We start from the raw sequence: 24,787 nt of genomic DNA, 5'->3' as shown, positions 1-24,787 counted from the left end.
TACCATATTTTCTTTATTTATTCATCTGTCAATGGACAGCTAAGTTGTTTCTACCTCTTGGCCATTGAGAATAATGCTGCAACAAACATAGGAGGGCAAATATCTCTTTGAGATCCTGTTTTCAATTCTTTTGGACAGATATCCAGAAGTACGGTTGGTGGATCATATGGTAGTCTTATTTTTAATTTTTGAGGAAACTCCATACTGTTTTCCATAGCGGCTGTACCATTTTGCATTCCCTCAGTAGGGGTTGCATATCCACTAGGATGTATGAGAATATCTGTTTTCCCACAGCCTTGTTAACAGAATATTTTACCAATCTGTTGAATTTTTGGCAATATGATGGATAAGAAATGGTATCTCAATATGTTTAACCTTGATTTTTCTTCCTATGAGTGAAACTGACCATCTTTTCATAAATTTAATGACTTTCAAAAGGATCTCCCTGGATGCCATGTTGGGAGAAATGAAAGCACAATAATGCAAACTCTTGAGTCAAGTGATTCTGTGAATAAGTATTTCCAAGGCAAATAGATCTTCCGTCAAAGGAAGTGTTTCCTTCAAACATGCATGGCAAGTTAATGCACTGTCATTTATTGAGAGCCTACTATGAGCTAAAATTTTGCATATATCTTGATTACAAAATAAATAAGACATGATGCTTTCTATCAAGGAATGCGCAAACTACTGGATGAGAAAGATAACCGATTATAGTACTGGGGGCAAGTTATGTTATGGTTATGCCTGGGTGCTATGAGAACACAGGAGAAACTGAAGAGTTGGGAGAGGTCTTCTGTAAAAAGATGACGTTCGAGCTCAGATTTGCTGGAAGGCATTCCAACCTGAGGCAGTAGCACTCTAAGGCACAGAACAAGATAACAGGTCCTGTTTAGGGAACTACAAATTCTTCGGTATGGATGGATTGAAAGGTGCATATATGAGATTATTGAAAAAAGAGACCATAAAGGTGGGTAGGAGCCAGACTTAATTTTTTTTTCCAAGTGAAGGATTTTTTGTTTGTTTGTTTATCCTATAAGTTATGTGAAACTATGAAAGGATTAAACAAAAATAATATTCATTTCTTTAACTTAATATCAATTCTCTTAAATTTCTTAAAAATATCCATCTCAATGGCTTGAGAGTTTATCATACTCCTATTTTTCTTAACTGTAGAATCAAGACAATCATGCTTTCTTATAATATTCTTAATCTCACAGTGGCAAGTAATTATATAAAACCATAGTTAATCATGAAGAACATTGATAGAAAAATAGGGCTGATATGGAAAGTAGGAAATAAATGAAATAAAGTGTTTTGGCTTTACAAGTTTAAAAGTCTAATAAAAAATAAAATAAAAAAACAAAAAAATGTTTAAAAGTCTTATCAATATATAAGTAACATCAATAAGATTTATTGTTTTAAGATAAAACATAGCTTATTATTCATAGTTCTTTAAAAGTACATTTGACATTTTCCCTTAGCTATAACTGCTTATTATAGCTTTTTTTTCAAAAGCACTTATTTTTTACTCAATATGGAGATGGGTTGCTTTTTCTAAATAATAGCCAGAAATTTTAAACCATTTGCACATTTTCCTGGTACCAGGTAACTGAGTCACATTAACAGGTAATGTGCATCACATTAAGGCCAATTTACCCAGGAGTGCAGAAGCAGCATGTTGTAGTGGTAGAAGCACCAAACTCAGAGTCAGGAAGGCTGGGTTCTCAACAGAAAAATACAGGAGTGACCTTGAGCCTAAAATTAGGTGACCGAGTAGATGAATTTTGTGGTTCTTTCCAGCTTTACTTGTCCATTGTTCCATGTCAGGCTAATTCATCATCACTTGTAAAAACCTGCCAAACGTTTGGAGCCACTTAAAAATTTCCTGGATCCTGAATTTCACTCTCTTGAAAGCAGAGAATCTACCAGAATGTAGTTTTGTTAAAACCAGGCTTGTTATTATTCACATTTGGATAGGCCATAAGTCAAGTGATGCCCCTAAAACATAACTTCTTACATTTAGTCAGTCATTTAAAAAACATTTAGTGACCATTTATTAGATTTAAAACATTGATCTAGACACCATGGGAAGCACAAAAATGAAACACACACAGATAATTCTGCAAGAATGCCCCCTCATATAGGAGAACTGATGTATATGTACACAAATAACCATGCAGTGAGGTAGGTGTTAGGTGATATACGAGACAGATAGGGAACAACTGGAACTGAGTAAATACTAATTCTACCCCTGATATATCACTAAATAAATAATTGCATTTTACGTCCTTCACTGTTAGTGTTAGATAATTCTTTATTATTGTTAATGTAGCATTGTGTGTGTGTGTGTGTGTGTGTGTGTGTGTGTGTGTGTGCTGGTTTTAAGAGTAATAGACATTCAATGTAGACATATTATAAAAATCAGACAAACGTGACAAAGAAAATCATCTTTAATCCTGTTATCTAGGGCAACCATTGCTAACATTCAGCTGAATTCCTTCTAGTTTATTTCCATGCTTGCATCTAATTTTCTAACAACATACTTTTTCACTGAATATATCATGACTGTTTCCCATGTCATCAAAAATTATTATACAATGTGTTTTTTAATGGCTGAATGTATTCCACTATGGGGGGAACATAATTTGCTCTTTTAATATTCCCACCCCTGTTGTTGGACATTTAACTTCATTCATCCACTTATGAAATATTTTGTTAGCACCTGCGACATGCCAGGAACTCTTCTTAGTTTGAAGATATAGAGTAAATAAAACACAAGACGTACATGCTGTCTTGGAACTTGCATTCTAGAAGCAAGATAGACAGTAAAATGATGAATGAAATTAATTGGTCCTATATCTAACAGAACTACTCACTTAGACTTTACAAGCTTCAAAATTAATCTTTAGGCCTTCTCCAAAAAGGTTTAGCTTACTCCCAAATCTCTGGAATTGGCTGAGACATACTGACTATTCCCACAGGATTCAGATTCAGGCTAGACAGCAGTCATAGTACCTGCCTCTTCCAAGCTTTTGCTGAAAGGATAGCCCTTAGGCAGCCCATTGCCCAGTCATAGTGTAGAATGGAGATTGGAGGTAGTTGTGGGGTGCCCATAGCCAGGAGCACTCACTTCACAACAGGCCAGGGCTGATATTGGCTGACTCAAAAAAGTAAGCTGGGACAAATAGATTCCCTTGCTTGGGAATTTGATCTGCGACACCACAAGAGGATGAGAAAATTAGCAAGTTAGAATTGAAGCTGAATGTTGTATGGAAAACATTTGATGCAGTCACATTGGGTCATGTGTAAAATTAATTAATGAGGGCACAGAAGCCATAAAGCAAGCAGCACTTTTGAGGCAGACATGTAATATATAGTCAGTAGTAGAAAAACGAGACACTCAGACACGTGAAAAGCACCTGTTGTGTTGTATTAAAGCACTAAGGCAAGATCAAGATCAGTAATTCTCATTTTTATGGGCCCTGAAACTGCCTTGGACTCAGCATTCTGGAGTCCCACACTTCCATTATTTGAGGTAACTTGAGTGGGTCTCTAGTTCTTACAGCCAGAGGAACTCAATGAAAACAAATCTTATACGGAAGAGACAACTACGTATGTGAAGAGCAGTACACAATAGTACATAATTCAGCCCCATCTAACTCATGATACAGGTTTTACTTATGCTTTTGATTCAAGAATTATCTTACCAGGACCCAGATGTCCTTTCCTTTCAGATTTATTGTGTTTGTTTTTGGTATCAGGCCATTAGAAAAGTCAGTTTCTCTTCCTTAATATGTGTTAAATAAAAACTAGGTATAAGGCATCATGTTTAGGCACTGGGATGATTTTGGAGATGAAAGACACATTTTCTGCCACAAGAAGCAAAGAGCCTAACAGCAAACCCACAGTCACAATGCAAGGTAGTAGGTACTTAGGAAGAGTCGGCAGAGGATGCTATGGGAACACAAGAAGGTACTTCTAAACCAGAGCAGAGAATGTTTCCTGAGGAAAGTGACCCTTAAGCCATCCTTAAAGGATAAACAGGAGTTACCTCTATTTTAAACTCCAGTTCAAGCTAGAGTTCTCTGGTCATTAAGAAAAAACATTCATTCTCACTGTTTTTTAAACAAATCTTACTGCAGATTTGGACTCATTTTCAATTCTGATACCTTGACCATAGGTCCACAATTTCTATAGCAGTTTTTGGTAATCTTTGATTACCAAAATTATTTCTCCATTTTCTTCCTCTGCAGTATTTCCCAAATTTGCCTGATCATAAGAATCACCTAAAGCTCATGATAAGTATGCAGGTCCCCAAACTGTCCCCTGCAGGTTCTGATGCATTAAGTCTGGACTTTTTTTAATCAGTTGTCCCAGGTAATACTCATTATTAGACATGTTCAGGAATTATTTTTCTACTATCCAAAGTTGTTGTTATTATTAGCATTTATTTTTCAATAAAGAGTTTTCTGTTATCACAATGTTTTCCAGGATTAGTAAATAAGGAAAGAAAGAAACATAAAATTTCCCATTAAGAAAAAAAGCTGTTTTCTTTTAGATGAATTCTATAGATAAGCACACATAAGCCATATACATGTAAATTATAGTTTTTAAAAAAATTTCAGTGTGGGTTAATTTCTATTTATACAAGTTATCTTGTATGAATTCTGTTGTTTTACTTTCATTGTAATCACTCATGTGTTACCCAGTTTGAAATAGTCAATTCTACTCACCATGTGTAATTGTAATTAGAGAAATACAATTTAGATTTAGCTTTCAGGGATTTGGGTAGGAGGGTATGGAGGGTATGGTGGATAGATGCTATATCAAATTGAGAAACAATAGAGACAAAAAGTGTTTAATGAAACATGGGCATAAGGGGATTAGCTACTGTTTGTATGGGATGTTTAACAGTTTGATGAAGGAAGTATAATATTGCTATGCTGTCAGGGATTTGCTCCACTTGAATTCCAAACAAGTGTGGTAAGAGCATGAATCTTGTGGCAATCCACAACTGTTCTGGATTAATAAGTAAAGTAAGCACTGACTTTATTATCAAGCATGTTGGAGGGAGGCACAGATATCGGCTGTTAGGGACTCAATACCTAGAGTCTGTTTATTGAACAAGAGCATAAGCAAAGACTCAGACATTTTGTAATTAGAAATAAGAACACTGGAGAAGGAAGGGCACATCCTTTTTCAGAGCAACAGAATATAATATGGCTCCCAAAAGAGGAACAATCATGTCTAATTCAGAACTATTCCATTTGTCACACTACTTAAGTATTATCACATTTACCTAAGATCGGTGGAACTGGAAACTCACTTTAAAATGGACAATATACTCTTTAGTAGTGGTTTGGTTTTTTTTTTGTATAAGTATATATGTCATAAATTTATAGGGTTCTGTTTATTGAGGGCAGGTGCAGTCACTGTGAATTAATATTTTTTTGTCATCTTCATAAGTTTTAGTTCTTAGTACCCATCTACATATTATGTTATGTAGGTATGTAAAGTAAGTAGACTCTTTCTCACTATTTTTTAAAGTATATACAAGGGTACTTGGAGCATTATGAATTGATCAAGAATATTGTGTGTGGGTGTATTACATGTTTGTGTAGAAATTTTGTGCTTGTGCGTCTAGCTAATAGTGACTCTGGGGTAGTTCTAGTGGCTCTCTCCCCTGGTAGATCCATAAGGTAATTCATTACCTTCCTGAATTAATCAACAAACACTTCAGGGCCTGTTACTTAGCCTGATGTGCTCCAACACCTGATTCAGTACACTGACAGACAGTGTCCATTTCTGGGGGGCAGAATCAAATTAGCAAAGACAATTGAAACTGATAAATAAAAACAAAATTTCATCCATTAGTTTAAAATGGAGAATTATACATTATAGAGGAACTGAAATATTAAAATATATACAATTGGAGGGTCCTCTCCTGGTTATCAGGTTAAGTGGGAAGTATTCACCGACTGAAAGATTTATAAAATTGTGCTGCAAATTACTGTTCTAGTGAGTACAAGTTCTTATGATGGACATATTCTTTTCCTATAGTAGGATTTATATAGGAAAGCAAACTATATTCAGGAAGTTGCTGGCTGAGTTTAGAATCAGAAAGGGAATTAGAAGAATTGAATTCTTAGTGGTCCCAGGCTCAGATAGCCTGATGGGCCCACCTCTCAAATGCACCTGAACCTCAGCGTCTAATAAAATCTCTGCATCCAACCCACATCCAAGGTGTGTGGCCTGTGACACTGGAAATACTCATTTGGAAAAGGCCAAGGTTTTCTCTCTCTTATGCAGTGCTAACATTGTCTTTGAAGCTCTTTGTATTAAATTTCCAAGGTTGACACTTTTTTCTTTAGCAGTGAAAAATACTTTGGTAACAGTAGAACATTTCAGGCCAGAGAGGTACTCTGTTTAAGGAACATACTTATCTTTGCTGTGATTTATTCTAGTTTAACTCTGAGAGATACTTCGTTGTAACCACCTCTCACCACAATACTGGTAAAAGTTATTGGAATACCTTGATATTATGTTGACATATAGGAAGAAAATTTAGAAGCACATTAAATAAAATCCTGCTTATATTTTCATTTTCAACTCATTCAAATATATTTGAATATATTTAAAAGCCATATGTATATTTCTAATGCACATCTACCTTTTTGAAGTAAACAGCAAACTCATTCAGCATTCTCAGAAAATGATACTTCTGATCGAGGCCTGGAGTATTACTAAAGCCCACAATGGCTATCTTTCAAATCCACTATAATTAAAATTCTCATCTTTCTTGCAGCTTTGATTCCATCAAGGGTTTCTCATCCTCATTCTGGCCTAAGGAGAGTGTCATCTGCCAAATTACTAGTATGCCTAACTGCATCTGGACCTTTCTTAATTTTAATACAAACTTTATCTAAACATTTAATTTTGGGATGGAGAATTCATAGAAACAAACCACTACTCCTCACTCTGTTCTGCAAAGCAAACATCACTAGCTAATGATAGTAATCTTTCCTTGGGTAAGACTTGGGCTGAGTCTAGAAGTGGGCTTCTTAAACCACAAATCTCTAGAGAACTACAGTTGTTTCCAAAAATCATGGTTCACATGCCAGATGAAGTTAATTTGGATTCCTTGCATGTCTTATGGTGTCTAAAAAGACCTGTCATTTATTTTGAATACCAGCATTTATCTGAAAGTAACTGTCTACTGAAAGTTTTCTGAATCAGAAAAGAACAAGTTCGTGTAGTTTTTTCTTCCCTTTATTCCCTGTGGATCTCCTCAGCAAGACAAACAAAATCGCCAAATGTTATTGATAAAGGCCTGAAAAGTAGCAAGGTTTACTAAACGTTTAAAGAGTTTGTTCAGTTAGTTTAGTCCAAATCAGTATCCAAGAATAACATAAGCTTTACCACAAGATCTTTTCTCAATTAAGAAAATACTTTGGTGTTTAATTAGTAAAAGATATAATATTTATTGTAAATCTACTGAACATGAATGATCTTATTTTGAATTTCTTCCATGGTAAATAAAACTAATTTGGTTTAGAAAGTTTTGGAATTACAATACCACCAGGAATTTCTTAAGTGCCAAAGCAACTATTGGTTAAAAAAATCAAATAGATGATTACTTGTTCACAGTTGCTCTATGATGAAAGGAAATATAAAACATCAGAATTTTATAGATTAAAGAATCTTAAAATTATTGATGAAAATGTTACCATATTAAGAATATTTTAACTGAATTTTCAGTTCATCATTAGGCATTAGTTTAATTCTTTTGCCTGTGTATTAGTGGCTGAATTGATAAAAAAAGAGAACAAAACAATATGAGATGATTCCAAAGATACTTCCATTTGTTAAGAATAGAAAAGTTAGAAGAAGCAGATTATTTCTGATATATAACTCAGAATTATTTATATTTTTGGGGGGTATGAAGAAGTTTATTAACTTCAAACTATGGTGAGTTTTGGATAGACATCTTGATTTTGCCCAAAGATGAGTTACTCTTACTTCTATCTCATTTTCTAGGAGCTGAGAAATAGATAGCTATTGAATACCAGTAGATAATGAAAAATATCTGAAATTTTACTTGCAAGACCTGTAAAATTAATGTCAAGAGAGGGGTCTTAAGGGTAAACGGTGACAAAGTGAGAGAGTAGCATGGACATATATACACTACCAAACGTAAGGTAGAGAGCTAGTGGGAAGCAGCCGCATAGCACAGGGAGATCAGCTCGGTGCTTTGTGACTGCCTGGAGGGGTGGGATAGGGAGGGTGGGAGGGAGGGAGACGCAAGCGGGAAGAGATATGGGAACATATGTATATATATAACTGATTCATTTTGTTGTGAAGCTGAAACTAACATACCATTGTAAAGCAATTATACTCCAATAAAGATGTTAAAATGAAAAAAAAAAAAAGAGAGGGGTCTTTCAAATTTTATTCTCTTTATTCCTCTCTTATCTAACTTTTATGCTGATAGAATTTTTTTCACATTTGGAAAATTACATTTTTTTTCATCTTGAATATTGCTAACATCAGGGACAAATTTACTATAAATCAATACAGCTTTACTTTTTATGTCAGTGATCTTCAGAAGGGAAATAAAAATCCCTTCTTTTCCTTATACACCTTACTTCAGTTAGTTCGTTTTCTATGCAACTTTGTAACACTGGCCTCAAGCAGAAATATGTACAAATGGTTTATTTGGGAGCTGGCACCCTAGTATTAAGAAGTAAAGGAGGAAGAACAGTAGCCCAATAAAACAGGCTGCTCTGCCCTGGCCTGAGATGCAGCAAGATAAGATCTAATGTGAATGTTCCAACAGTGACCCTATTTGCTTATCTAATTCCTCTCCCATTTTGCTTCTACTTTTATTTTAAATAAGAAAAAAATAGAATAGTCACCTAAATGGAAAACTGGTCCCATTGGGAACTGGAGAGTTTTATAGGTGAAAAATCTTACTCTGCATAAAAGCAAGAATCTCTAAATTTTGATCACTTTCCAACGCAGAGGAGGGTTTGCTAGAGCACTTCCTCGGCTCTTCCGTAAGGTCCTCATGTCATTACTACTTGTAGAATTAGTTTGCCCCCATTACTAGATGTGGTTCCATTTAGTTTTTAACTACTGTTTTAGAACTGAAACTTCATCTTGATTGGCTGATAACCACCAAAACCCTGGCCTCTTTGTCATTTGCCCTGTCATTTTTCATTATTTATTTGGAGAATAACTCAAAGTACTTACTGGGTTGAGGACCACAGTGAAGAAAAGTTCACCTCCTTGGATACTCTTGTCCAGCTCTTTAGGACCTCCTGGATATTCTTTATAGAAAATTGTGTGAGTGAAAAGCCCACAGGTTTGTCTTGGAAGAACCTGAAGGAAGAATGAACAGGTAAGGAAAAATTTCCTTTCAACCAATTAATAGGTTGAAACTTAGCTTTTTCCCTCATGGAAAATAATGTACAAGCTGGTGTCATTATTCAACTCGTAACTAACACCCCCAAAGTTCTTCACAATGTGGGAAAGTGGGGATGACATCACTACAGTAGGAATACTGAAGAGAGTGGAAGAAATATGTTAAAACTAAGATACACTTTGAATTATTTTAGCCACTTATCTATTTTAAATCTCCAAGTCATTACTTCTGTTATGAAGCCTAGTATGTTCCAGCATCTTAAGAAATAAAACAAACAAAAAGTAAAAATTAGACTTTAAAAATACTGGACTTGCCTGTGCTACATTGTAATTCTAGTAGGCAAAATTTTTAAGGATAATACTTCTATCAAATTCTACACATGCATTAGAAAATGAAGTCAATTATTAACTTAATGTGATTCTTAGGAAATGACATTTTAAATTAGAACAGTTATTTGAGACACAAATCATAGTTCCTGTTTTACTCTGAAAGGACTACTGTAGGTTGTAGTAATTGCCCCGAATTCTAAGTCTGAAGCCTGCCAGTTCCAAAAGTAAGAAAGAGATGATGCATTTGGTTAGTAATTTTTATAAAATGTCAGAAACAAGATGATAAAAAGGCCACTCAGTAAAAAGTCTTCTTTTTGTCCTTTGTGTATAAAAGCCATTATTTACTTCAGTTATACATATTTGTGATAAGGATTTTTTTTCAAATTCTTACAGCTTTCCTGGTGAAATATCAGTACAATTATAAAAGAAGGGGTGAACAAAAGCTGTGCAAGATGGTACAAACTTTAGCTAAATTTTATATAATGACTTCTTTATGACCTGCATTTGTCATTACACCCTTGAAGTAGCAGAAAATGAATTAGTATACTTTGGAGGGATACAAGTTTTATAGAATCTTACACAGGCAGGTCTTCTGTTTATTGTCCTAAGCAAACGGATCGTCATTTTTTTTTTGTCTTGATTCTTAAAACACAATTGATTTAGTAAGTGCTTTCAAAATATTACCTGTACAGGAATCCCCATGCTTTGCAACTTCCTAGAAATATACTGAATATGTATTTAATACATTTCAATCTAGTCCTTGGAAAGTTTTCTTAGAAAACATAATTCCCAGCTCAATCAATAAGCTACATATTCAGTGTAAATCAAAACTGTATCTATCCTATTTATTTTGGTAAACTGGTGAAAGTTATATCCTTAGAAGCTATTTTATCTTGATGAAATCATTCCAAGAACTTCAGTTTAATTGCAGAGTATTAGCTCTGATGATGTTTATGTTTAAAAGCATTATGCATTCTCATAATGTTATGCACAAAATCAACAACAAAAAAGAACTAAGTGCAGAGGTATTCTAACTGAATCAGATATATCCCCTAACAATTCATGAACATGTAATTTCCTGGAAATTAAGTTTTACATAGCAGTTATTTATTTAACAAATACTTATTCAAAATTCTTTGCAAGTCCAGGTGGGAGAACACAAAGATATAGCCTTTATATTCTTGAAGGATTTAAGGTATATTGGGATAAAGAGAAGTACCCCAAAGCTAAATAATGAAATGCCTACATGTAATTAAACGCCAGGTTAGTTTTACATTTTAACGTGCATGATTCTGAATCGCTTTTAGGATTCAGTCTGAATATCTTGCTTGAAAAACTATGGCAACATACAGAGCCAACTTTGGGATTTGATTGCCTAGCTGATTCTATGCAAAAGGGAGAGAGAAGTGAAAAGAAATTTGAATTTCATTTATTTCTCAAATTATCTGAGTTTGAACAGAGGGAAGAGGAAGTGTCAGGCTTTACCCTGCAACTCTGGGGAGGATCACACTTGCTGAGAGGATGAGAGTCACCATGAGCCCTAGGATGGTCAGTGGACCACCAAAGGAGGCTGAGGAGATCATCAGAGTGTAAGAGGGTCGTATTGCATTGCCTTGCTCCCTAAATCCAATGCTACAGGACACTGAACATGTTCCTTGAAATGGCTCTCTTGTGTTAGAGAAGGAGTAAGAGAGGTTTTAGTCATTCTGCTGTGAACTGCTCTCTAGAACTGTTTCTGGGAGTGTAATGCTATCAAATTCAAACTTTGAGATGTTGATGAGCCCCTGGAAACCTTATAGCTCCTGACAATAACTAGGAGATGGTTATGAAAGCCATAGTCATAGGAATCTCGCCCAGTGGACCTAAAGCCAATATCCTGTACATAGGGCTTGAATCTAGCTTTTATGTTCCTAATGGAGTTATACAAGAGGATGTGTTATAGGAATTCCGAGGAGAATAAGATCAGTGTAGGCCTGACCTAGGTATTGAGCTGCTATATATATATACCAAGGTGCTTTACATTAAATTATATAAGATATGGAACTTGATACTGAGGCATAAAGGGAATAGGAATAGGTAGAGAGTGATCAGAAAGTGGTCTTTCAAGGTGGAAAGAATGACAAAGGCATAGACACAGTGATATTGCTGCAGACCTTTTTGTCTGGAGTGAGTCTGTGTTAGCTACGGGAAAACAGGAGATGGAAAGGTAGACAGTTTAAATTGTTTTCAGGTCCCTGAAGAGCAAGTTAAGGCATATGGAAACAACTGGAAAGAATCAGGTTAGGAAGGCAAGATGAGGCAGCATTTTAGGGTTAAAAGGTTGGCACTTTCCATGGTATGGACTGCAGTGAGTGGTGGATAGAAGCCGTAAATAAACGAAGTAGAAACCAGCACCATGGTTTACAAATGAAAGTCAAGGTAGTGAATTAGGCTGTGGGAAAGGAAGTGAAATTTAAAAATATTATGAAGGAATTATTGACGGAATGTAGAGACTGATTGGAAATGGGGGGGTCAGTGTGATGTTCAAATTGCAGAACTGAATTAGAGATAGCAGGACCAATAGCTAGTTTGAAGGGAAGATAATAAGTTTCATTTAAGGCCTTGTAAGTTTGATTTGTGAGTAGATCATCAAAACCCAGTTCCCCTCATTCATACAACAGGGTATGGGTGTGATCTAAGGAACGTTTGTTCCTCAGTTCCCTGCTCTTTTTTCTTTGCAGTCTCTCCCTAGGAGGGCATATTGGCTATTGTGGTCTCCACTTACAACTCTGTTAGGATGACTTCAAGCCCTGTCCTCTCTAACTACACATCAACTTGGAACATTTCCACTAGGAAATGCTCATACAAGGGTCCACAAAGCAAACAGAGTTTCCACGGATTGCTGCATAAGTGGAACCTCAGGGACAGTTCCCTCAAAACAGGAAATCTGTTAGAGCCTTTAATACCTGCCAGATGCATGCATTTATAATACAGGTAAAATATGTTTTCAGGAGAAACAAAGATGAACATATGTCGTGGGACATATCCAAGCAAGTTTTCTGACACTACAGAGAGAAACAGAAACAAAAGAGAACACCATTGAATAAAGTCCTTGGAGACTTAAGTTTATTATTCTAAGACTGCATATGATTTAAACATGACAGGAGAGTACTGGCATACTTTTAAATTATAATATAACCCAAGTCAAAAGACTGGCAGCTTGAGGCACAGTGAGTTCATTTTCAGTAAGGAGGAATGGCAGGTGGGATAAAACGTGGCCATTATGTCCCCATATAGCATTTACAACAGTTTTTATTGAGGGAAAAGTTAAGGTGGAAGTTGATCCAAGTTCATTATCCTATCTGTAGTAATACAAATGTCATTATCCAATCTGTAATTTTTGCTGACGTAGGAAAACTGTCTGAAAAGAAGTCAGTTACACCTAATTCTAGAAGGTAGACATCTGCTCAAACACAGTTTGACAGTGTTACGGTGCCTGACCACACAGTGTTCTGTGCGGTGTTCCTCCCCAGTGTGTGTCTAAACCAGGAGGCCACTCCTAACTTCACCAGCGCTCTTCAGATTTTCTGATTTCGGGAAAAAATTAGGATTTACTTACTTACTTTGAGAGGTCCCACAAAGTATTAGGTAATAATATATCTTGACAATATACATTTGTCACCAGTGTAAAAACACAAAACAAAATAGAGAAGCTTTGGAGAGAATTCGACAATGGACAGAAATGACTTCATTAACATCATCTCTCATTTGTACTCTATATTATGATCTGTTAATGATTATGCAGGACATGTGGCTTCTTGTTGTAAATAGTTTTTTTTTTTTTTTTTTTAGTCTGATATGATAGAGGACACAGCCCGGCAAGAACGGCATGGTTTATATATAGAGAGATGGTGTTAGTTTTACATGCTAAATAACTTTTTGAAGAAATGATGGCTTCTGTAAATTATCTGTAAGTTAGATGTCATGTTTCCTTAGTATTTTAACGTCAGTGCCTGCTTAATAGCAATCGTGTCAGTAAAAAACATTTTAAAGTTTTATTTGAAGAATTGAAAAGAAGTGACTTTGATGAAAACGTCCTTTGCTTGGGTATGAAAAATATGTTTCCTGCTGCGTGGAGCTTTTCCTTCTGTTACACTTTTAATATTTAGTTATTCTCTTTTGTTCTTTCTTCAAATGAGGAATTAAGTCTGGCAGAATGAGGTCTACCCTATGCATACCAGAGGAAGCTCACCATGATGTTTTTGTGGATGAAGCCCCTCCGGTATCTAGCTGGTTTCAGGTGTGGGTATTCTTCAGTGCTGGTGATTCTAATATTCCAAACCTTCTTCCAGGCCTCGTACAGCTGAATGTGTACAGGGTAGACGCCCGAATGGTGAGGGGCCACCGCGTAGCCCATGTCAGTAGGAATGCCATGCTCCTAAGGCCAAGCAAATGTTAGTTAGCAAGTGGGAAGATTTATCTGGATCCTGTTTTTATCCCAGGATTTTCAAATGTACTATAAATACGTTTGTTTCACTCCATCATTACTTAATTGTATGGCAAAATTTAAAGTGATAAACATTAAGACTTCTAGACTTCATGAGGCCTGATAGCCACTCCACCAGTTTTGATGATGATACATGTGTGTTTAAGAGGTGATGGGACAGGACTAGTGCTTTTAATGAATAATGTGAAGGCCTGCATTCAGTGCCTCCTGTCACAGTCACCCGTGACTCACCTATCTTCACGATCTCAGTAAGTTAAACGACAAACACTCGCTACAGACAACACTCAGCACTCCCCACAAAATAAAACCAGCATTTCTTAAGGGGCAGAACACATTCTGCGTTCGCTAGACTTGCTAACAGGATTTTATTTTGTCTATAGCCCAGTTTCTACCAAGTTTGCCACGTTTCTATTGTTCCCTCAGCAAGAGGGCCGGTGATAGACAACGTTCCCTGCCTCGTTAGAAGCACACACTTTTGATTAGAAAATGTAAAATTTTATAGAGCAATTTTCTTTGAAGCCAAAGCCCTGGTTATAGTGAAAGGAGAAGGTACTGAATGAGCCAAACAATCTGGAAATTTAGTTGATTTGAAATCCAGCTTTCGTATATAAAATGAGTCCAGTTTTAAAAAGTCATTTCAAAATTACTCTCTTTGTCTCTCTCTCACTACTTCCTCTGTTCACTTGGTCCTGACCAAGTCTGGAAATTCTGAAAATAAATCTACGTGACAACTAGACTATTTTGGAGGGGACTTGGGAAAAGTTTGTGTAATTGTGATTATTCTTCTTCATTTGAGATGGTCCATTAGTCCTGATAAAGTCTCTTTAGCATAAAAGATGAGATGTCTTTTATTAAAAGAACACTCATGGTGTCAGTAGTAGACATGTATTTTTTCTCCTGAATAATATTTTACTTTTCTATCTGTATTTTTCAACTGCTTTGTATTCTTCAAAAGTTCTACCCAAATAGACTTCCTCTGACTTGGTCATCGCTTGTCTTCATGCCAAAGTGCAATTTCACATACAAAGAACCATAGTATTAAGCTGCTAAACGCACTGAATTGTAGGAATATGGATATGGAAGAAGTGGAAAAGGCATGGCTAGCTTTGTTTTTCAACCTAAATAACAGGAGGTGAAGGAAGTGTATGAGCACTTGAACGCAGGAGGATCAAGGGTTGCCAATCATTTGTCATTACCTAAGTATCTGTCAGACTCCTTCAATACGGCATAAAAGGCTCACAACCAACCTAACATAGCCGATCTCCTGTCAGCATTCATCCTCCCCACCCCAGTTCCTGATGATTTCTTTCATGTCTTTGCTGTACACTGTACATATTGTCCACCCAACTGGAATGCCCCTTTCCTCTTATCTTGTAAACTGTTCATCATTCAAAACTCATCTCAGACAGTTGTAGTTGAGGATGCTGGAAAGGGGAGATGCCACACTGTTGCTATCAGGAAGAGAATGGGTGGAGTAGATTATACTTGTGTTCCTGAAGGGTGAGAGGAAAGCTTCATGTTCTTCATTTTATTTTCATCTTTGTTAGAAATTACCATAACTAGGCAATTATTGTTATCATTTAGAATTTCACTACAAAGTGAATTGAAATATCTCATTGCTTTCTTTCCCCCGTGTTTTTAAAAACTAAGGCAATTTTTTTCAACTAAAAATTACTTACCAGCACATACTTTGTGTTAGAAAAGGTCAGTGAAGTATTCATCTAAAGTGGTTTAAGAATAGGGGTGCAGTGATAATGGAACAGTTGAAAGAAAATGAATTTCAATCACAGAAATTTAAAGAAAAATTGTGAAGAATTATGGGTTATCAGTTTTTAAAAGGGTATAGGAAGAAGCAAGAATGAAATTCACCATGACAGGAACTACATATAAACTTCAAATACCTCCAAATTTGTGAGAAATTATGCTGACAGAAAGCTCAAGGTAGTTTTAAATACCTGTAAGTGATCAGCTATCTCTTCAGAACACTATGTAAGAAAAGGACGGTCCAGCACAGCAGAGACATTTCCCTTATTTTGGAATATTCCCAAATATTTACAAACCATCATATACACAATTTGTGTTTTTCTTTTTAGCTTTTAACACTAAAGAAATACTGAGGTTTTTCAGTCTCATCTTTCATTTGTGTGCTGGTGCATTGTGGCACAGTGGCGGAAAACTCCCCTCCTGGAGTCAAACACAACTGGCTGTTTCACTCTTGCATTTACAACCTGTGTGGCCTTTGGAGAATGATTTATGACCCCTAAGCCTCATAAGAGGTTAAGAGGAAATTAAATAATGTAATACACGGAAAGCATTTAGTGCAGTTCCTGAAACATGATACACATTCAATGAATGTTGTTCATTATTGTCATTACTGGCCTGCCTCCATTTTAAAATAAGCTTTCGTCCTACTTAGCTCAACTCCAATGTGGAAATTATGAAAATACTGGGCCACCCTTTTTTTCAGTAAAAGAAAAGGGTAGATTTGGGGATTCTCCCTTGTGAGGCTTCTGTGACTTCTATCCCACTATCCCTTCTTGGGCCTGCTTTCCTCCTGATCTAAATACCCGCAACCATGTGCCTCTAGCTTGTGAATCACTGAACATTAGCTAGTAGCTGGTCTCTTTTAAATGAGATGAAGGCAACATAAATCGGCCCCCAAATTTTCATTCAATACCAGGGAGAACACCTGAAATCTTACTGGGTAGAAAAGTTGGGGCTAAGATTGCAGGTCTGTATGTACCGGGATGCAGACTATTATGTTTCAGAAGATTTAGTCCCAATGCTAACTTCTTTTTTTTAAATTTTTAAATTATTTTTTAATTTATTTATTTAGTTTTGGCTGCATTGGGTCTTCGTTGCTGCGCGTGGGCTTTCTCTAGCTGCGGTGAGCGGGGGCTACTCTTCGTTGTGGCGTGCGGGCCTCTCATTGCGGGAGCTTCTCTTGTTGTGGAGCACAGGCTCTAGGTGCGTGGGCTTCAGTAGTTGTGGCATGTGGGCTCAGTAGTTGTGGCTTGCGGGCTCTAGAGCGCAGGCTCAGTAGTTGTGGCACACAGGCTTAGCTGCTCCACGGCATGTGGGATCTTCCTGGACCAGGTATTGAACCTGCGTCCCCTGCATTGGCAGGCGGATTCTTAACCACTGCGCCACCAGGGAAGCCCTGTAATGCTAAATTTTTGACTGATTATTCTCTTCCAGATTTTTAAATTTGAAATTAAGTACATTATTATTTTGGAATTGGGGGCAAAAAGTTTAAAAGAGTAGATATTTTAGCTTAAAAAGTTAATTCTCCTTATTCTTTTTTTTTTTTTTCTCCTTATTCTTTTTATGAATCCTTGATTGAAACTAGCATCTTAGATCTAGGAACTCTGTAACCTATGTAAAAACTTCCCTAAAAAAGGAAGTGGACCAAAAAGACTAGGGAATATGGCTATTTACTATAAAATGTATGTTAAATACTTAGGACACAAGTGGGATTAATTATTCTCACAATTGAACTCTTCATCTCCACCTCGCAGCTCTACCAGAAATGCTCTTTCCCCAGGGTTCCTCCATGCCACTAGATGACGTATTATCAACCAACTAGTTGCCATATCAAAAAGATAGAGGCTATTCTTGACACCCGTTTCCTCATTCTCTCCTAAATCTAGTTCATTATCATGTCCTATCAGTATACCTCTAGTATAAATCTTAAATCCATCCACTTTTCTCCAGTTCTATCATCATCATCACCATCACCCTAATCCAATCTACCATTTTATCCCCTGGCCTTCAAGCATAGGCTCCTAACCATTCTACCCATTTCCTCTCTTGCCTGCTTCCAATCCATTCTCTACATAGCAGCCAGAGTAATACTTAAAAGACCCGAATATGACCATGTGACTTTCTACTCAAAATCCTTCCATGGTTTCCCCTTGCACTTAAGATAAGATACAAAATTCTTAGGGTGGTCATGAGCCTTGCATGGTATGACCGTGCTTCTCTCTCTTGCCTCATTTTGCACTACCCTCCACCTTTCATTGTATTTTAGTTACATTAATCTTTTCCCAAAACTCACCAAGCGATTTCCTACCTCAGCATCTTCCCATATGTGGTTTTCCCAGACTGGAATTTCCCTACTCCAATTCTTCACTTAGATAAATTTGGCACCTCTTTTAGGTACTTTATTCTGTGATACCTTCAGAGAAGCTCCACTGACAAGTCTCAGTGTAAATGAAGTCCACATTAAGACTTCTCTTAGCAGCATTCATTTGTTTTTCATGGTACACAGCACAGTTTGTAAGTGAATATTGCTTCATATAATTGTTTTTTTAATGTCTCTCTTCCTCATTAAACAATAAACTCCGTGAGTTCTGGGTTCTGCCTTATTCACTGCTATATGGCCAGTGCCTTGCCAACAATAAGCAGTCAACAAATATTAGTGAACAACTGTGTGAACTGATTCTGACTACCTTCCTCTCATTCTGATGTTCACTTTCTCAATTATCTCAAACTGTCAGTTCATCTGCAGAATGGACATATGGTAACTCACAGAGAAATTTAACATCTAGATAAGTAATACTTGAAAACACTTTTGAGACTGTAGTTAAAAATGATTCAAGTGAAAAACAGACACTTATTATTATGAATTTATATTTAAATTATACTGTATAGAATTAAAAATTGCAAGATTTTCCTAAATTGTGTATTCACATGTTTCCACGTGGAGAATGTGAAGATAACACAATTTTATCAAGCAAAGAGTGATATTTGATATTCAATAATGATATTCAAAATTTCTTAGAAAAACTTCCCTAAAACTAAAAAAAAATTGGCATTTAGGTATTTGAGAAACACAGTAACTTCATTCCTGAAGAAATCATTGTTTTTTACTATCCTTGATAATATTTCTTTATTTAAATTCTTGCTAATTATCAAGAATGATACTTTACTTTAATATTTTTCTCTATTTCAATCTTTCTAAAGAGAACATTTTAAATTTACACTAATGACCTGAAGATTTGTTGCCTATTTCCATATTTCTCAGATTAGCAAGAATACAAACTAATGTAATTAAAAAAATGCACAGTGATAGGAAGTCAAACAGACATTCTATACTCTACAGTAGAAAAAATCCAAAACTTCATTACCACATAATTTCAAAATACTTCTACATGCTTTCCTATAGTACATTTGGGTTAGAATGTCCCATTTCCTCAGTATGTAGAAGTTCATGCTTTGGTTAACTATCTCATAGTATTGAGAATTTACATTTACAATTAAAAATGGGCTTGCAATAAAGTTTCCCAATGTTTATATTGGTGGTATATTTTGGAGTTGTTTCTAGAAAAAATTGCTTTTTAAAAATAGATTTTTAAAGTGCCTTTCTTAAAAGCTGTGGCTGTTTGAGGTATTATTTCACGTAGAAAATAATACATTTTTCCAGATAATAGGAGCTTGTTTGGAGAGTGGAATTAGAACCTTTTCACTAAAAGACACATGCATACACATACACATATGCATGTACATAACACATACACACACAGTATGTGAAGAAAACAATTTTTTTTTTTTTTTTTTTTTTTTTTTTTTGCGGTACGCGGGCCTCTCACTGTTATGGCCTCTCCCGTTGCGGAGCACAGGCTCTGGACGTGCAAGCTCAGCGGCCATGGCTCACGGACCCAGCTGCTCCGCGGCATGTGGGATCCTCCCAGACCGGGGCACGAACCCGTGTCCCCTGTATCGGCAGGTGGACTCTCAACCACTGCGCCACCAGGGAAGCCCAAGAAAACAAATTTATGAAACTATTCCCTTGAATTTGAGAAGCATTTTAAATCTTCTAAAGACTGTTTTCCTAAGGTAATACTAATGAGCCACACATGAATTTTATGAGAAACTGTGGGGCCTCTGGCACTTAAAGGAGTCCTATAGCAGTTGCTGTGACTCGGGAGAGGTAAGAAATGGCAGTGATGGTGACCCAATGTACCTACAGTTACTATTTGAAGGAGTCTTACTTCCTTCTTCATCTAGGACAAAACCAGGCAAGTCAGGATTTATCTTTAGGTTAGGGAATTAGGTTTGGTACTGAATGCTAAGAGTGTAAATATTAGAATATGTTCCTGTGATAAATGGAAGTACTTCTGGCGTGGTATGAAATGAAAGATCCTGAAAGAAATAATAACCTTAGTATAAGAATCTGATTTTTCATTTTTTTCAACTGTGAAATAAAGGGGCTGTACAAGTAGTCACTAAGATTCAGATTTAAAATCCTGTGTTTCTTTGACATAATCTTTGTGCTTTTAGAAGCTGTCATATTTGGATGCTAAATATAAATGCACTATTTTTAATCCATGATCCAATCTTAAAGTAACATGTGTACTTTTCTTCCTACATATTTAAGTAAGTGATAATGCTCTAAAATGTGATAGGCATATTTACATAAATTTGGTTAATATTTATAGAACTGGCCTCTAGATTTCTTTCTAGTTTTTTTTTTTAAACAGGGTGCTCTTTAATTCATAATATAAATTCTGTTTGCCAGCTGGTATGTGAAAAATCTGCAGTGATGATCATGTTGTTTTTAATAGATTTGGTTTAAGAGTTTAAAATCATCCTCTGTTGGCAGCTGTTGTATAATTAAAAAGCTGGCTGGTCTTCATCATCTCTGGTTGCTGGGAGGTAAGCCCTAAATCCTTTGAATTTTCTAAGTTATAAGAATGTCTTGTTATTCATGGTGGGTCCCTGAGACCAAAGATCTGAGTTTATGTTAACAAAATGACTCAGTTCAGAGTTTGGCCATGCCAGAAAGACCAACCATTTAGTTAGAGAGTTGGGGCTTTGAGCTAGTTTATATCAGCCTGACCTCTAGGCAGGGGAGGAGAGTTGGAGATTGAGTTCAATCATGCAGTCAGTCAGTCATCATGTCTATGAAATGAAACTCCAATAAAAACACTGAACGTCAAGGCTGAGGCAAGCTTCCCTAGTTAGTGATATTCCTATGAGTCCAGAAGCCCCAGGAAGGTGATATTCTTTGTCTCACAGTTTGGATTTTATAAAAACATGGCTACAGTAACAAAGGTACAGAAGTCTTTGGATAAAGGTGTTAATAATGAGATCTTGTGAAACAGAATGTCATTACAGTAACTCATAAAACAGAAGTATGATCTCGTCACTCTGAAGTCAATCAGATCTGGAGAAGAGTCTGTAGTGTTTGATTAACTATATAGTGAGAAAAGAATCTTATTTTTCCCATATTCAAAGAGATTCCGGGAGGGAGGGATGGATTGGGAGTTTGGGATTAGCAGATGCGGACTATTATACATAGGATGGATAAACAACAAGGTCCTATTTTATAGCACAGGGAACTATATTCAATATCCTGTGATAAACCATAATGGAAAAGAATATGAAAAAGAATATATATGTGTATAACTGAATCACTTTGCTGTACAGCAGAAATTAACACAATTTAAATCAACTATACTTCAATGAAAGTTTTTAAAAATGTAAAACAAAGTCAGACCCGTGACAATAAATGATCAATATCTATCAGGGAATCTTGGGGATAGGGAACAGTTTAGTATCGTGGCGGAAGCACAAATTTAGAAGTCCTGGGCTCAGTCTCAGTGATGCCCTTCATTAGTTGTAGAACCTTGGGCAGGTTATACAACTTCACCAAACCTCAATTTCTTTATTTTCCAAGTAGCGGTAATAAAACAAATTATCTTACTGAGATGTAGAGAATGAAAGATATAAGCAACATTATAGGTCAAGTGCAATTTAATTTCCTTTCATCTTATTAATATTATTCTGTTATTGAAACAACAAGTAAAACACGGGAACAGAGGTAAACTAAGAATCCTTCTACCATCACTTCCAGCCCCTGCCAAAACTCAGGACTCTTATTTAATAGAAGACATCCCTTAAAAGAAGACACACGGGACTTCCCTGGTGGCACAGTGGTTTAGAATCTGCCTGCCAATGCAGGGGACACGGGTTTGAGCCCTGCTCCAGGAAGATCCCACATGCCGGGGAGCAACTAAGCCCGTGCACCACAACTACTGAGCCTGCGCTCTAGAGCCCGCGAGCCACAACTACTGAGCCCACGTGCCACAGCTACTGAAGCCTGTGTGCCTAGAGCCTGTTCTCTGCAATAAGAGAAGCCACCGCAATGATAAGCCCCTCGCACCACAATGAAGAGTAGCCCTCTCTTGCTGCAGCTAGAGAAAGCCCGTGCGCAGCAATGAAGACCCAACACAGCCAAAACTAACTAACTAACTAACTAAATAAATAAAAAGAAGATACACTCTCATTATCAGCCTTATCTAAAAAAAGTTTTACCAAACAGTATACGTTTCTTCAGGAAAAAGTAATTGATATTATGTATAAAGTAGGAGCTATAAATATCCTTGGTGAGTCCTTTCCCCTTCATAGACAAGTTCATTTGTATCATTTTTTTTTTTTTGCAAATGAAACAATAAAGGATTAATCTCCAAAATATCATTTTTTAATAGACTCCTCATATAAGCGATATCATACAATATTTCTCTTTGTCTGACTTACTTCACTCAGTATGACAATCTCTAGGTCCCCAAACTTATGGTTATGGGGTGGGGGTGGAGGGGGAGAAGGGATGGTTAGGGAGTTTGGGATTGACATGTACACACTGCTGTATTTAAACTGGATGACTAACAGGGACCTACTGTATAGCACAGGGAACTCTGCTCAATATTATGGAACAACCTGAATGGGAAAAAATTTGAAAAAGAATTAAAAAATCCTTGGTGAGGGCTCCCCTGGTGGCACAGTGGTTGAGAGTCCGCCTGCCGATGCAGGGGACACGGGTTCGTGCCCCGCTCCGGGAAGATCCCACATGCCGCGGAGCAGCTGGGCCCGTGAGCCATGGCCGCTGAGCCTGTGCGTCCGGAGCCTGTGCTCCGCAACGGGAGAGGCCACAGCAGTGAGAGGCCCGCATACGGCAAAAAAAAAAAAAAAAAAAAAAAAAAAAATCCTTGGTGAACCATAAATTTGATAAGGCCATAACAATGACATCAGCAAAAGCCCTTTCTTGACACTACATCTTCCCCTTCAAGTACTACCCCAAGTTAATAGCTGAATTATTTGAAGAACTTTAATGAAATTTAGTAAGCCAAATGCATTAAGAAATTTCAGAAACACGTGTAAAAACATCAAATTACTATGTTGTGTAACAGGAACTAAAATGGTGTTGTAGGTCAGTTATATTTCAAAAACAAACAAACTCATAGAAAAAGAGATCAGATTTGTAGTTACCAGATGTAGGGGATGGGCAGGAAACTAGTTAAAAGGTACAAACTTCCAGTTACAAGCTAAAGGAAGTACTAGGTATATAATACACGACATGATAAATATATAATGAAAGTTATTGAGACAATAAATCCTAGGAGTTCTCATCCCAAGGAAAAACATATTTTTTCTATTTCTTTAATTTTGCATCTATATGAGATGATGGATGTTAGCTCGCTGTGGTAATCATTTCATGATGTATGTAAGTCAGATCATTATGCTGCACACCTTAAACTTACACAGTGCTATGTATCAATTATATCTCAATAAAACTGGAAGAAAAAAAAAGAAGTTCCAGAAACGAAAGTTAAGCTAATAATTCAGTACCAAGACAGAAAAAGGTTTACAAAAGGTATGTATACTCAGCTTTAACCTTCATTTTAACTTGTAACCTCGCAGAAAGAATTATTTCGGGGAGAGTGACAGATTTTCTTCTAGTCCTCGCTAATAATTATGTAGTTTATTTCAAGTTAGTTTCATTTAACAGAGCATGCTGTTTTCCTCTCTTAGAGTTCCCTTCAAATTTTTTAATTATCCTCATATCTTTGTTGAGTGTCTCATAACTAAACACATCTCTAAAGGGTGTGCTTTTTTAAGAATACTCAAAAGAATTATGTAAACACTTGTACTTTGCACAGGCCAGGTTGATTTTTTTGAATTGCTAAAATTTCTTCAAGTAAACACATGAAGGAGTTTGTAGAAATGTAAAAAAATGAATCTATGAAGCTTTATTTTTTTATGCTGTAGCAAAATAACTGAAAATGAAATTATCTAGAGACATAGTGGAGGAATTGAAGGGTTTAGTCTAATCCAGCTTTCTCAGATTTTGAAGCCATGAGTTTAACATGGACCTTTGGGGTCCTTGAGAGGTAATAAACCTATAAAAAATTTGGACACAGGCTCAAATTCCCAAAGTATTTGCAAACACATTTAATCTTTCTGAAAATATATAAAAGGGTGATTAGACTAGGAGTCTTTAAGTCTGCATGGTATTAATGTTAACTGAAGTAATATTACTGACAGAATAGAGAAGTTGATGTTGATCTTTGCTTGTTATCACTATTACATACCCTCTGGTATTTATAATAGCCGTCAGGACAGTGATGTTGCACCATATTTGTGTGATGGTTGCACAAACATAAGAAATGACATGAATCATATAAACAGCGACTGAAAAGAAAAACATTGTAAAAGCCAGATTTTAATGTTCTGAATTTGTTTAAAAAATATAACTCTTCAGGAAGT

General features: G+C 36.3%; 1 protein-coding gene across 1 annotated transcript in view; it reads right to left on the bottom strand.

The window, feature by feature from the left end:
- Positions 1-24,787, bottom strand: part of LOC101289454 (N-deacetylase and N-sulfotransferase 3) — a 157,520-nt gene that overhangs the window by 56,172 nt on the left and 76,561 nt on the right. The window contains exons 5-6 of the mRNA XM_012531333.3: positions 13,985-14,170; positions 9,253-9,381 (exon numbers count right to left, since the gene is read on the bottom strand). Of these exons, the coding sequence (XP_012386787.1) occupies positions 9,253-9,381; positions 13,985-14,170 (315 nt within the window). The remainder of the gene's footprint in view (positions 1-9,252; positions 9,382-13,984; positions 14,171-24,787) is intronic.

This window comes from Orcinus orca, chromosome 4, assembly GCF_937001465.1.
Source record: "Orcinus orca chromosome 4, mOrcOrc1.1, whole genome shotgun sequence".
In the NCBI taxonomy this organism is placed as follows: domain Eukaryota; kingdom Metazoa; phylum Chordata; class Mammalia; order Artiodactyla; family Delphinidae; genus Orcinus; species Orcinus orca.
This window is presented reverse-complemented; position numbering and strand designations above follow the sequence as displayed.